The 14,114-nt window shown below is 33.5% G+C and overlaps 3 protein-coding genes across 4 annotated transcripts; 1 reads left to right on the forward strand and 2 right to left on the reverse strand.

The window, feature by feature from the left end:
- Positions 1-573: 573 nt before the first annotated feature.
- Positions 574-2,413, reverse strand: LOC140063219 (cystatin-A-like). Its single transcript, XM_072109711.1, has 3 exons — positions 2,236-2,413; positions 1,444-1,557; positions 574-1,203 (listed from the first exon to the last, which is right to left on the reverse strand). The coding sequence occupies exons 1-3, from the start codon at positions 2,317-2,319 to the stop codon at positions 1,081-1,083; spliced, it is 321 nt and encodes a 106-aa protein (XP_071965812.1). The 5' UTR covers positions 2,320-2,413; the 3' UTR covers positions 574-1,080.
- A 179-nt stretch (positions 2,414-2,592) lies between these two features.
- On the reverse strand, positions 2,593-7,590 carry LOC140063220 (immediate early response 3-interacting protein 1-like). Its single transcript, XM_072109712.1, has 3 exons — positions 7,487-7,590; positions 6,974-7,075; positions 2,593-5,734 (listed from the first exon to the last, which is right to left on the reverse strand). The coding sequence occupies exons 1-3, from the start codon at positions 7,575-7,577 to the stop codon at positions 5,679-5,681; spliced, it is 249 nt and encodes an 82-aa protein (XP_071965813.1). The 5' UTR covers positions 7,578-7,590; the 3' UTR covers positions 2,593-5,678.
- Positions 7,591-8,903: 1,313 nt separating this feature from the next.
- LOC140062731 (monocarboxylate transporter 9-like) lies at positions 8,904-14,106 on the forward strand. Of its 2 annotated transcripts, XM_072109053.1 has the most exons (6): positions 8,904-9,137; positions 10,017-10,313; positions 11,118-11,671; positions 11,932-12,160; positions 12,652-12,795; positions 13,187-14,106. In XM_072109053.1, the coding sequence occupies exons 1-6, from the start codon at positions 8,999-9,001 to the stop codon at positions 13,339-13,341; spliced, it is 1,518 nt and encodes a 505-aa protein (XP_071965154.1). In that variant the 5' UTR covers positions 8,904-8,998; the 3' UTR covers positions 13,342-14,106. The 2 variants fall into 2 exon arrangements, with proteins under 2 accessions (XP_071965154.1, XP_071965156.1); XM_072109055.1 differs by lacking the exon at positions 13,187-14,106 and having other exon boundaries at positions 11,932-12,023; positions 12,652-12,702.
- Positions 14,107-14,114: the final 8 nt, after the last annotated feature.

The following is a 14,114-nucleotide window of genomic DNA, read 5'->3' on the forward strand; positions in this document are numbered from 1 at the left end:
TTCTGTTTTATTTGACAGATGTTGCCTATCATTGACTTAGTAGGCCTACTGTAATTTCTGAGTAGTCATGTTGCCATAGTAAGGTCATACCCATTGACTATTCCTAGGCTCAAATCTAATCCTATAAAGTTTGGTGCTCTCTATGGACTCAGCCTAATTATTAAGGTAATTTTACCGAGTACCCGGTATATCTTATCAATAAACAAAACGATCGTAATTACTATACTTTCAATTCAATTAATTTAGATAAATGTCAAATTGAAGTAACTTCATTAATAATAAATCGTTATATTAATTTAGCACACTGAATATTAAGGATTGGAAATAAACGCTGATTCCGTCAATTGTTTCGAATTTAGTCACGTGTCAGCTGTGTCAACTATCAAATAGAAATGTTCTGACGAGTATTAATTTTAGCAATTGTTTAATAAGTATTGTCTATTTACAGACATGAAATTGTGGAAATGGGTTCAAACGTTATATTTATAGCAATTAATTACCATAGCGCCTCTTTATAATTGTTTCCACATGAAAACTACCCCTTTCATACGTTTCAGTGACTACCGGAAAATATTTTAAACATGACATAGTTTCTTTATTATTCATTTGAGGACACTGTACTTTATTACATTTACATCAAAAGCTGATCGTGAATGCTTTTACTTGCCATATAGACAAGTCATATTTTGTAACAATTAAACGCCATAGGTTTAAAATAAATGTCTGACTTTAGCATTAAAAAGATGTTGGGCTTATTGAAACATCAACATTGTTCATAATATATATATATATATACATTTTATGAATAAACTGAATGTGGTGTGTTACTTAGGGATTAATGATAAGATTGACGTGACTGTACTAAACTTTAATCATAATAATATTGTATTTGTCAATTATTCAACTTGCCTTGTACTATATTCAGTTACTAATTTCTTTGTTTTGGTGATCTGAATTAAAATCCTACATATACTGTATTTGTTCAAGAATCAGCCAAACTATTTAGGCCTATAATAAATAAATGCTATAATATCATAATACAATACGGTACAAACTATATTTGATAGTTGGTAATAAAAGCTATTCATGTATGCTATCCTTATCCTCCCATGCCCACTCTCGCAGCAAACCCCTCAGGTGGATCTCACAAATTCTATTCGAGAACAGTACAACATAAATGTACTGCGCTTCTCCAATATCAACCTAGGGAATTAAACAATACATTAACCAATGCGTGATTGATGGATTTTAATGAAAAAAATTCATCATAAAGTCTATTTTGTCATTCATTGTATACGTGTAATTTGAAGGAAAACCAATATTATTTGAAAGAAATAATAACTGGTTCTGTTTCAAAAGCTTTTCAGTTAAGATAAATATTACGAAAACGTACAATGTTGTGAATAGTGAGTACTACATAGTATTAGTTATTATTAGACATACCTTAACACAATAGTTCGTTGTTCCTGGTTGAGTACGAGTGATTTGGTCCCAAAATTTAGTTGCATTGAAAGTCGAATATTTCGTGTTTGCTAATTTTTCAAATTCATCCTTTACCTAAAATGTTTATAAAAGAATACAGAATACTAAATCATTTATTCTACAAATTACTTAAGGATTATTTTGATAGATTTTCCTAAGCTAGAGCTAGTATCTTACCTGGCTCGCTTCTCTTAGGTTTTAGGGATACCAACAATAAATAAAGTAAGTAAAACCGTCAGAAAGAAGGGCCAACCTTTCGTAAAATACAATTCCTTCGCTAAGGCTACTATAATTGTATTAAATAACAACTGGTTGAAAAAATACTTTTAACTAATATAAGTTCAGATCAAAGATAATCAACAACAAATAACATGTATCTCACTGGAGATATAAATAAAAAAATACAGAAAGGTAAATAAAAAACGCCATTATTTATTAATCAGGGCTAGCTAATGATGTATTAATAGTAAGTTCAGATCAAAGATGATCATCAATAAATAACACATGTAGGCCTATGTCACTGGAGATATAAATAAAATAAGGAAAGGTAAATAAAAAACGCCACTATTTATTAATCAGGGCTACAGTAGCTAATGATTTATTAATATTAAGTTCAGATCAAAGATGTTCATCACCTGTAAAGTATCTATATCTGAATTACAAATTAACGAACAATCCTTATTTACGGATATTCTACGTACGCGATACCGGCAAATATTGTAGAAAAGTTTGCCAATAAAAACATTTTCCTACCTGGTTGACCATTCGTTGTACAGATTCAGTAGCAGATTGGCTTGGCTGGCTCCAGCCTCCCGGAATTGTCCGTTTAATGGGCATTATACCACCGGACTAAAACAGTAAATAATGTAAACTTAGTGGATTAACACAGAACTTAGTTCCTGCTATTATTGCTATCGAGTGGGATTATAATAAATGTTTTTGAAATTTAAAAGCAAACACGATACAGGGAAGTGATTGCTTGTGTAAACAGAAGGTATAAAAGCCTTTATGAAAGTCAAACAAAAGTGTCCGAGTCAAAGTGAATGAGATATTATTTGAATATTATTAAGCTCCCGTGAATTATGCAATATACTGATATTGAGAAAATAATTACATAATATAAGACCTAATCATAACATCTGAGATGCAATTTATATTATTTTTATTCAAAAGTTCCGTGTGCTTGAATTTGACATTAAGTTATACAAAATGATGTAAGAACATACAGTGAGACTATACTATTACTCATCGTACACTTATATGTATATACTTTAGTATATCGGGGTGAAGGGGGCGGATATATGCATAAAATAAAATACATTAATGGGTTCCAGTTTTAATATGGTTTTCCTCTGAATAGGGGTGTCCCAAAGGTACTACTGTATATAAAAACAACATAGGACGGAAAGGTGGAGGCCTATGACGAAGCTTTCTCTCTTTCTCTTTTAAATCCTCTACTGGAGTAGGCCTATAGGCTACGTGTATATTACTTCAGCAAAATAAATATTTTCCAAATGTCATAGAAAATAATACTAAAAAATCAATTGAGAAAAAAAATTGATTCTGAGAAGTCACTTATGTTTTCAGTTTCACTATTTGTTCAAAAAGGTTATCATCATACTACGCAGTCTTTAAAAACGTTGTGCCAAAATTCTTTCATGAAATCATGATTCCTGCTATGGCTCTCATTTAGAATCGTTCACAATTAGAATCGTTCACAGTTAAGGCATTAAGCCTTGTTTTCACCTGCTCTAAGGGTATTTCACACCTGTTCCGGCACGGTTCCGGTCCGGCGGATCGAACATGAATGTTTCGCTTTCACAACACTCCACGCGGCTATGCGCCAATCGATGTGCGCAGCCGCATGAACACGAAACATTGACGTTCCATTGGATTTTCTGGCGCCGTACCGGAACAGGTGTGAAAGACCATTTAGCCTTCAATTTTTTACCCTGTTTTAGGGCCTAGACGCAGCATAATAGAAAAAAAGAATATTAAATATTTCCAAGAAGCATATATTACCAAAAATTGACATATTATATATTTGTAATAACGGTTTAGTAAGATCAACAATAATGTCTCCGATGAAAATTATTAATTTTGATTACTATTTAGCCAATATATTTGGTTTTTCTACTATTCACTTGCGATGATTATATTCAGCTATACTATTCAAGATCAACATAATACGCTTATCTTTAGAAAAAGCATTATCCAAATACCTTCAATTTATTTCTGTGTTGTCAAACAGTAGTCCGTTAGCCTAAAATGTAAATAGGCATATTGTGCGCGCCGCAGTTAAAATTTCAAGATAAGTTCAAAAGACGTTTAAAAAGAAAAGAAACGGGGATATCATACAGTACAGGAGTAATTTATTTTATTGAAGTAAAAAGTTCAAACTTGTTTCGTGACGAACAGAAAACGCCGCATTTCAATGATTCAATTAACAAAACGGTGCCGTCTTCCGTTTTGCCAAATAAGGACAGTATTTGGATAGTAGTTCTAAGAATTGTAGTTCGAAATCTTTAAGCACTGAGCTGTCTACACAATCAAACAAGTCTGACAAAAAAGTGTGATGTGCCCAAATATAGAAGCGATTGGCACATGACGTCATGTTTTTGTCACATCAAGATTAATAGTGATTAATTCTTGTAGATAGGTAGTTTTCGTAAGTGGGGAGTTGACCGGATACATATTTAATGTAATAATTGTTCGATTTAACAGATCGAAATATTTTGGTTCTTTTCTTGAATTAGTAATAAATGGTGTGTTAATAAGTGGTATGCTATGGTATAGTAAATATTAGATTAGTATTTTCGATAGGCGGTGTGACAGAAATGCATTTTCACACACTCCGTAAATAAACCACTTAAATAATATCAATGATAATTATTATCTGTACTTCTTTTTTATATCAAATTACTGAATTATATTATAAACAAATGTAACGTCACCAATACAGTACAATAAAATAGTGGTTCTTTACTATTATAGACAAATTGAAAGTTATATATTAAAGATGTATTGTCCCCCAAAAACTTGAAAAATGAAGATTAATTAAATCAGACTTTGAATAGGTTATTTTGTAGTTTTAATAAAGTTAATCACTTCTGAAGAAAAAAAACCAAAAATAATGTTTTCATTTATAAAATAACATAATAAATGGTTAAATTAAACCAAAAATCCATTGGCTGGCAGCCAATTTGAAAATTTTTTGCTTTAAATTCCAGTTTTTTTAGGTATATACATTTTTTTTGGATCCAATTTTTTGTCGAAGTAAATAACTATTATGTGACATTAAAGTGGCATATTAAAAAAAAAAGTTTTTAATTATTTTTCAGGGGGACAATACATCTTTAATATACAAAGATGTTATAATTACAGCATGGAGCCATCTCCATGATTACATCTTAAGGATGCAAAGTGTTCTATATATAACAAATCAACATAAATAGCCTATAATGTATAATAATTATGTATTTTTTAAATAGTTTATTATATTAACCGAGCACCATTCACTGGTTTATAATAACATTGCTGTACAACAAAAAGAGAGAAAAGCTTATTTTTATGAAGTTAAAAATACTATGGAAAGTGACAGTTCTGGAGTACTGTGTTTAATGTGAATGGTTTTAAATTTATAAAGTAGAGTGTTAAAAATGTATTGTCTCCCAAAAACATGAAAAATGAAGATATATTTAATCAGAATTTGAATAAGGTTATTTTGTGGTTTTAATACATTTAATCACTTCCATAGGAAAAAAAAAATTTTCACCTATAAAAAAACCCATTTGCTGGCAGCAAATTTGACTATTTTTAGCTTTACATTATATTTTTCATGTAAATAAATTTTTCATTCATCCAGTTTTTGTTCAAAGTGGATAACTATTAAGTGACATCAAAATGGCATATTCAACAAAAAATTGTTAGAGGGACAATACATCTTTAATTGTTTTGATTTGCCACATTCCAGAATGGTGGTGTTCTTTAAATCACACGTGTGCGTCTGCTATGCAAGAAATACCATGTAGAAAAACTCTGTTGTAAATGCTATTCTTGCTCAATGTTTTAGTCAATACACTGTTTTCTGGAAATTGAAGAATTGTGTGTCACTATATTCAATACTTAAAGAAATCATATACTCTCTGCCATGGACAATCTTCTTACAATTTCAACTATGAATGTTTCTTTATTTGTTATCCAAATACCAGTTTCAAAACTATTGTTACAGCATTTATAAAAATTAAAGGAACTGTGAAGATAAACAAAGAAAATTCTATTAATTTGTTTATTAGTTTATTCTATTTCTTTCGTTTTAGCACTGAGCATTCAGGGACAAACCGTGATATCTACACTACTTCCATAATCTCATTAAGATACACCAGCTAGGATTTTTTAAACAGGGGAACGATAACAATAATATTAATAGTCTGTCAACATAGATATCAAAAAGTACTTTTTGTATATTATTAAATGTATTTTAATATCTATTTAATATATTTAATATATTTAATATATTTAATATATCAATTTTCCAAAATGTCTTCACATTTTTGATGAATAAATATCTATGTCTATAATTTCAAAAGTGTGTATTGTGCGGCTCTAGGGCTACACACAGGTTGCGGCTCTAGGGCTACACACAGGTTGCGGCTCTAGGGCTACACACAGGTTGCGGCTCAAAGGGCTACACACAGGTTGCGGCTCTAGGGCTACACACAGGTTGCGGCTCAAAGGGCTACACACAGGTTGCGGCTTTAGGGCTACACACAGGTTGTGGCTCTAGGGCTACACACAGGTTGCGGCTCAAAGGGCTACACACAGGTTGCGGCTCTAGGGCTACACACAGGTTGCGGCTCTAGGGCTACACACAGGTTGCGGCTCAAAGGGCTACACACAGGTTGCGGCTCAAAGGGCTACACACAGGTTGCGGCTCAAAGGGCTACACACAGGTTGCGGCTCAAAGGGCTACACACAGGTTGCGGCTCTAGGGCTGCACACAGGTTGCGGCTCAAAGGGCTACACACAGGTTGCGGCTCTAGGCTACACACAGGTTGTGGCTCTAGGGCTACACACAGGTTGCGGCTCTAGGGCTACAAATAAGTTGCGGCTATAGGGCTACACACAGGTTGCGGTTCAAAGGGCTACACACAGGTTGCGGCTCTAGGGCTACACACAGGTTGCGGCTCTAGGGCTACACACAGGTTGCGGCTCTAGGGCTACAAATAGGTTGCGGCTATAGGGCTACACACAGGTTGCGGCTCAAAGGGCTACACACAGGTTGCGGCTCTAGGGCTACACACAGGTTGCGGCTCTAGGGTTACACACAGGTTGCGGCTCTACGGCTACAAATAGGTTGCGGCTCTAGGGCTACACACAGGTTGCGGCTCTAGGGCTACACACAGGTTCAGGCTTTAGGACTAAACACAGGTGCCGCCCCTTGTACAATAAGGTCCCACTTCAGGATAAAACTATTTTGAATTAATCTTACCTCGCATAACTGTTCGTATTGATTTTATAAGATTTATAAGTTGTGTTTTCATTCCTGGCTCCTCGCCAAAACCACCAGTACTTTGGTCACTTCCCCATCCAACTAAAACAGGAAATAGGTATTTCAGGATTATTTGTTGATGTATTGCCTCAGCACAACATTAATTTTGACCTGGCCTTTCAGCAGGTCCATGTGGTAAAATAAAGTTGAATTAAAATCTTTTTTTATTTTTTTAAATAAAAACACAATTGTGTTACTAAATACTCAATCAAATCTGAAATCAATTATTTTTTCACATGATAGGATCGGTGTAGAAAAAGGTTAGACCTATCCTAGCTAGGCTGATCTTATTAGAAGAAGGTTTAGCAAGGTCCGTTCCTTACCAAGCATATTAAGAAAAGAACAGGAATTGATCATCTGGGCCTAGGTAGTTCTAAAATAACATTACTAAACTACAGTTACTGATTCAAAACTTGCTATCAACTAAAACAACAACAACAACAATAAACTAACCTTTACTTAAAAAGCGCTCTTCATGCAAAACAGCAATTGCATTGATTATTAAAAGCCCAGCTTCTAAAAGGGAATAAAAACCAAACGCCATGTTGACAAATCATCAGTACTGCTGCCCCCAACGACAACGTACACAGTACACATTATTCACTTTTAGAGAGTGCATTTAGATACACAACATATGTGACTAGTTTGTACAAAATTAATTTGTCAGCTTTAATTTCACATAAACCACCATGGCATTTAATTTTAATCTAATCTATTTTCAACCCTGTTGGATTTTTAATGAAAATATCTAAGTGAAAAGGAATAATTGGTGTTTGCAGTTTAGTCAACAAATTACTTATATTGTAACTATGTTTTATTGAATTAATTATACCTTGGTACTGTAAAAAATTACATTGAATATTATAATGTTTTTTTAAATGTTCCCATGACATAAAAGAATTTTTTTCTGAACGTAATACATCGTTGATATAAACTATTCTCCTTTCATACCAATTTTTTTTAAACACTGGCCTATTGGCAACTTTTATTTCGTTATTTCCCCACAAAAATATTCTTGGGATATCTATATTTGTTTCTGGGTAATTACTTTGATTCAGATTATTCCAGGCTGTTCCAAAAGGCATTCCTTTCAGAAGTTAAAAAAAACACTTTTTTCCGATTTTATACCACTCATAAGAGAAACAAAAAAATTAGAAAGAGATTTCCATTTACCCGTGGAAGACATGTATCTCCGGATCCATATTAACTTTAAGGACTGAAAAAAATCTTCTATTTGAACCATATTAAAACCGCCTTGACTGTGATCTTTACAAATTTGTTTTCTACTTATTTTCTCACTAGATTTCCAAATAAATTTTAAAAGTAATGTATTGAGCTTTGCAACAACATTTTTTATTGTGGTTTGGTATGGTTAAAATTATGTGATTTATTTTTGGAATAATTAGAGATTTTACAATAGTAAGCCTTCCAAGAGGCGTGAGATATCTTTTTGACCATTGGGCTGGGCTAGTGATTTTTGTAAAGATGTCATACATTTAATATAATAATTAGTTCTGGCATTTGAGTGTAGTCAACACAATACATGATGCCAAGAAGATTAAAGTGTCCATCATCTGGCCAATAGAAATCTTTTTCTTTACAAATTCTTTCTTTACAATGCGTTTTGCTCCCAATCCACATAGCACGAACGAACTATTGTTGTTTATAAAATGTTAATGGCTTTTGAGTGTACTGCGCCGTTGAACCATGGATCTATAATTATAATTTATAATATGTCAATGGTTGAACTCTTCTGTGAAGTTTTGGTAATCACAATGAGCTACTGCGCAAGTCGTTAACCCAGAAGCCCACTGAGGCGTGAAAGCTGCTGGATCGATAATTATAATATAATATAACTGTTTACAGGTTCAGTTAAACTGTTGCCCGAACTCTTGTCATAGTATTGAAGCTTCGTCTATAATATCATCAGTTTAAAAGTTGCTCCAGCTGTACCTTATATTCAAAATGAACAACTCGCGAGCAGGGATCCTTGTCGTAATATCAGGGTTTCTCTTTCATGTCATATTTTTTGGTTTCATATTAAATTATAATGTTATGTATCTCGGGCTGCAAAATCATTTTAATTCTACAGAGATTGAAACAGGTAAGTAATCTGATTTGTATATTTAACATCAGTATGCTGAAAAGAATTGTTTTGTGGTTTATGGAAGTAACATCATACCTATGATATAGTTGAATTCGGACCTAGATAGCTGTATTGTATGTGAGCCCAACAGCTGGTGTTAAGACCTTACTGAGAAAAAACAGAGCACTACCTGAATAATACGTTCTCATAGTGCTGTTTGTGAATTAATTTGTAGTCGGGGTTTCTCGTTTTATCGAAAAAGAGGGACTCATGGAGAGTCGATCGTGCCAATATCTGTTAGAGGTCTAATACCACCCATCCAATCCCTTGTAAGGCTACTCAATAAAGACGTTGATGTTTAAATTCAAACAGAAGGCGTTTAATGATCAGGCGCCTTCCGTTTGACGAACGGAAGTTGACGTGAAACAAATTCGGAATTCACAGTTAGAAGGCAGTAGGCCTACGTAAATATAAAACAAATTAAATTCATTCGTACTTTAATGTATTGTACTATGTACTTGGTTGTACTATTCATCAGTTCTATTGTCATCCAGTGACATCTTTTATTTGTATTTGTGTGTGAGTGTGTGTGTGTGCTTTAATTAGTATTATTTGTACATTTATTTATGCTATATGCATATATTCATCTAATACCGTAACTATATAGCGTCTGTTTTATAATTACCTTATATTTCATATACACGGCCAAATCCAGTCAAGCGAAATCTTTTTATTTGGTCTTTTTGTCAAATAAGTTGAGTAATTTGTGTAAGAGATATGTAACAATAGGCCTACGGTCTTTTAAAGCTGCTTATCATAATATCATCAGTGAGCATTATGCATTACTCAACAATTCCTATAGATTTATTAACGCATGACGATTTTTCTTTCTTCCAGGTATTCCAGGGTACGTTTCATATGGAATATTTAGCCTGGCAACACCTCTGTCAACTGTTTTCTTTACACTCACCAATCACCGCACGGTCGTAATAACCGGAGTCATCTTATGTTGTGCTAGTCTTGTAATATCGGCTTTGGTGGCTAGTATTTATATCTTGATTTTTTCCTTTGGCGTACTTTTTGGTTTAGGAGCTAACTTTTTTCACATCCCATCATTGCATATACTTATTTATTATTACTCAGGAAAACGTTATAATCAGGCTTGTGTTGCTGTGAGTACTGGTGTGGGAGCAGGTAATACTATACATAATTAAAATGCAATACAGCTGTTAACTTAGCCACCAAGTTACCCCACTTATCCTTATCACCCACTAACATAAAAATCGACCAGTAATCTAATGTTGTACAAATAATGAATGTTTATGAGTGTAATGGTACAAATGGTATAAGGTTATATTTCAATGAGGCGAAGCCGAGTTGAAATATAACATTTTATCATTTACCAAAATGCCATTATTTTGTACTATTACACGAATATAAAACATTCATTATCTGCTTTATATAACATCTAAATAGATTCCTGTCATTTGAATCAGATTGAATAAAAGGTATGCATACTAGCTAGGCCTAGCCTACATTGAAGTAAAAAATAGGTGACGCTGTTGTATTTCAAAAGCAATAGTATAAACAAATATTTTCTAAACGCGAAAAGATTTTTTTTTTCGTACACGAAAAAATACTATTTACCGACTGTTCAATAGTGCGTACTATTGCACGCCATATGACCCATACTCGCCTAATCAAATGACAGGAATTTATTTAGGTGTTATATAATAAGCATTAAAGCTTGGGTCTTCCCACTACGACGCAACGCAAGGACCAATCACAAGCGATGGATAATCTAAAAATTAAAAAAAATAAAAAAATTCACTGCCAGAAACCTGCTCACCTGTCCGTCATTTTACTATTTTAAATAAATTGTCATATTTTTTTTTAATGAACGCTATATTTTCAAAACGCATTGTTTGGAGATTAGCAGAACAGGCTTCCCTCTTATTGATCAATATTAACACACATCATTGTTATTTCATTACACAGGTATTTTAGTATCATCTTTACTGTTAGAGAAAATGTTTATTGAATTTGGTTTGAAGAATACGTTTCTAATATACGGTGGTTGCGCACTCTGCATTGGTCTTCTGTTATCCATAACAATGGTGGTACCTAGGCAGGACAATGATGAGACCAAGACAGTTTCAGATAGTTACCTGGTTGTTAAAGAAGCTGAAACCGTTATTGAAAGAGATGTAAAACAAGGCGATAATTCGAATAATGTCAATTTAATTTCGGATGTTAAACCAACTGAAATAAGTCGTGATGAAAGTGAATGTACTTTCGTACGCGAAGATGAACCGTTGCCATCATCACCAACAGTAGACAAACGGGAAACATCTAATTTGATGGGCGGACGCAAGGATTTTGAAAATGGATCCACATCTAGCCATATTGATAAAACTACTGCAATTAAGAAAAACACAAAATTCAACAGTTTAAAACTATTCTTAGATATGATTAAAACTGTAAATTTTTGGTTATGCTTTCCCATGTTTATGCTGTTTTACATAGCAATTCCATTTAGTCTTGTTAGCCTGGTAAGTTGTTTAATTTGTAGTTATAAAATTGGTAATTTGTCTATCTACCAAACTTATTGCATTCCAAACAATTCTTGTTTCAAATTAATTTAGCTAGACGTTTCATTTTTTATCAATTTAATTGTAAACCACCCCTATTCCTGTGAAATAAACAAGAGACAATTATGTTTTAACACTATGTGGCCAGTCCATTAAAGGGACACTTGGTGGGTATCAAATGTGTCCCTTTAATAGGGTTCTATTGTATTATTTATATTCAGAGCAGCTTTATGAGTGAGAGAGGAATTGCTTCGCACGTGATCGTTCGGACTCTAAGTCTGATGGGAGTCATCGACCTAGCAACACGATCAACGTATGTATTAGTTGCAAGATGTCTACCGTTGTCAACATGTAACATGGTTGCTATTATGAGTTGCATTTGTGCTGTCTTGTCTATTTTACTGTCACGACTCAGCATATCAAATGATGTCATTGTTATGTTGGCAGTAGGTGGGTTCAAATATGTTCATACATATTAAGTGGGGTGTATTTAAAAACCTGGAAAGAAAATCGAGTCTAATCCCTAACAATGAAGCTCAATTCACGACTACGAGTGATTACATGTTCACTTTGTTTAGTTTTTACTATGCTAATGTGTTAGAAATCATCTGGAAATCAGTAATCATTCATGTTATTGTGCGCATGCAGAGATATTGGAACTTGTGTACGGGTTTGATGGTTTCTAGGTCCAGGTGAAGACTGACCTCAACTGACCTAGGTTGGTCCGTCTTCGTAAATCGAAAGCTCCCTCTGCAGCTATTGATTGGGGGAAAACAGTTAATAATGTTGTAATGCATGACTATCGCGAGGCTTTTCTTTCTATTCAGTTGCTGTTGCCCAAATCAACCCGGGTAATTACTGTATAAAGAGAGTTTAGTTAGTTTTACCATATTTTCATTGTGTTAATATTTAATATTATTTTGATATCATTTTGTACACAGGTTTTAGTTGTCCAAGGGCATTCTTACTCATGCTAACACTTCCCATTTGTACAGAAGTATTTGGGAAGAAAAAATCTGCAATCGCGATGTCGCTGTCGTATTTTTTCATTGGAACTGGAACTCTACTTAGTCAACCGTTATTAGGTAAAGACTTTTAGGATATTATAATACTACTGTATTCTATAGGTGAATTGCCTCGATTTATATGCACAATAATCATCCTGTCTACACTATCAACTGTTACGTGCCAAAAAATGTGATGTTCTTATATACAGTATATGGACATGATAATGTCATATCACTACCAGGTAACCATATCACTACCATATTTGGGCACATCACACTTTGTCAAACTAGTCTGATAGTGTAGACAGAGCTTTAAGATAATAGGTTAGTTGTTAATCGTGCTTCAATAATTTGCCAGTGTATCACGAAAGTGATTTTTTAACCATTACCATCCAATGGTATCTTTGTTACGGTAATAGCAATGATGAATTATTTAAACATAAAAAAATATATTGTTTAACTTTTGCAGGTACTGTCTACTCTACTACTGACTCATACAGTACTACGCTTCATGTGTGTACAGTACTATACGCAATACCTGCGGTGTCATACTGGATACTTACCCTAAGGCTCAGGCGGGTAAAGAAACAGCAACGTAAAAATAAATTTTCAAACTTTTTATAAATTGATGCATCATGTTGATTCACTGTTTTCATTTACAATAAGCTTGTATTGTTATATTGTATTGGTGTCAGAATGTACAGCTCATGTAGGGCAAAGGTTGCATACACGATACGCTAGGCTGTTTACTGTCGTTAGACGTGATACCGCACATATCAGAAGGGAATTTATTGATTCATGTTGCTTCATTATTCGCCGATTTATTTTTATTATTTATTTTATAGCAACGGGGGCGTAATGATAATTTGTATCATCTTCGTATAAAGTTTTATACGTTTAGAGATATACAGAACAAATGTATGATATAAACGAAAAGGTATGCACTAATATTAATTGATAATCAGGACGGTCTTCCAAAGTGATGTCTTCCATAAGTGCACAAGTAATAAGTGCTCAACTTATATTGTTGGTTTCAAAAGTTCCATCCATTGCAAGATACTGTAGGCTGTTTATTGTCGCAAGAAATGATGCCACGTGTAACGGAATGGTGTTTATCATCACAGAACCGATTCATTTCAGCCGATTCTCGGTACTGTATCTATTTCCAAAGTATCACAGGAATATTTGGTAGTACAACATCACGTGTATTTCACGTGTATCTAGTAGCAACGGCGGAGTAAAAATAGTATTTGTTTAGAATTTGTTTTAAAGTTTTATAGGTTTAAAGATATAAGAAGAAAACAAATGAAAAGGTATATGCATAAATAATATTGATAATCTAATACGTGTCTTCCATAATAAGAGCACAGAAAATCTAAAATGATATATGCATCGCT

Source organism: Antedon mediterranea, chromosome 11, assembly GCF_964355755.1.
Source record: "Antedon mediterranea chromosome 11, ecAntMedi1.1, whole genome shotgun sequence".
In the NCBI taxonomy this organism is placed as follows: domain Eukaryota; kingdom Metazoa; phylum Echinodermata; class Crinoidea; order Comatulida; family Antedonidae; genus Antedon; species Antedon mediterranea.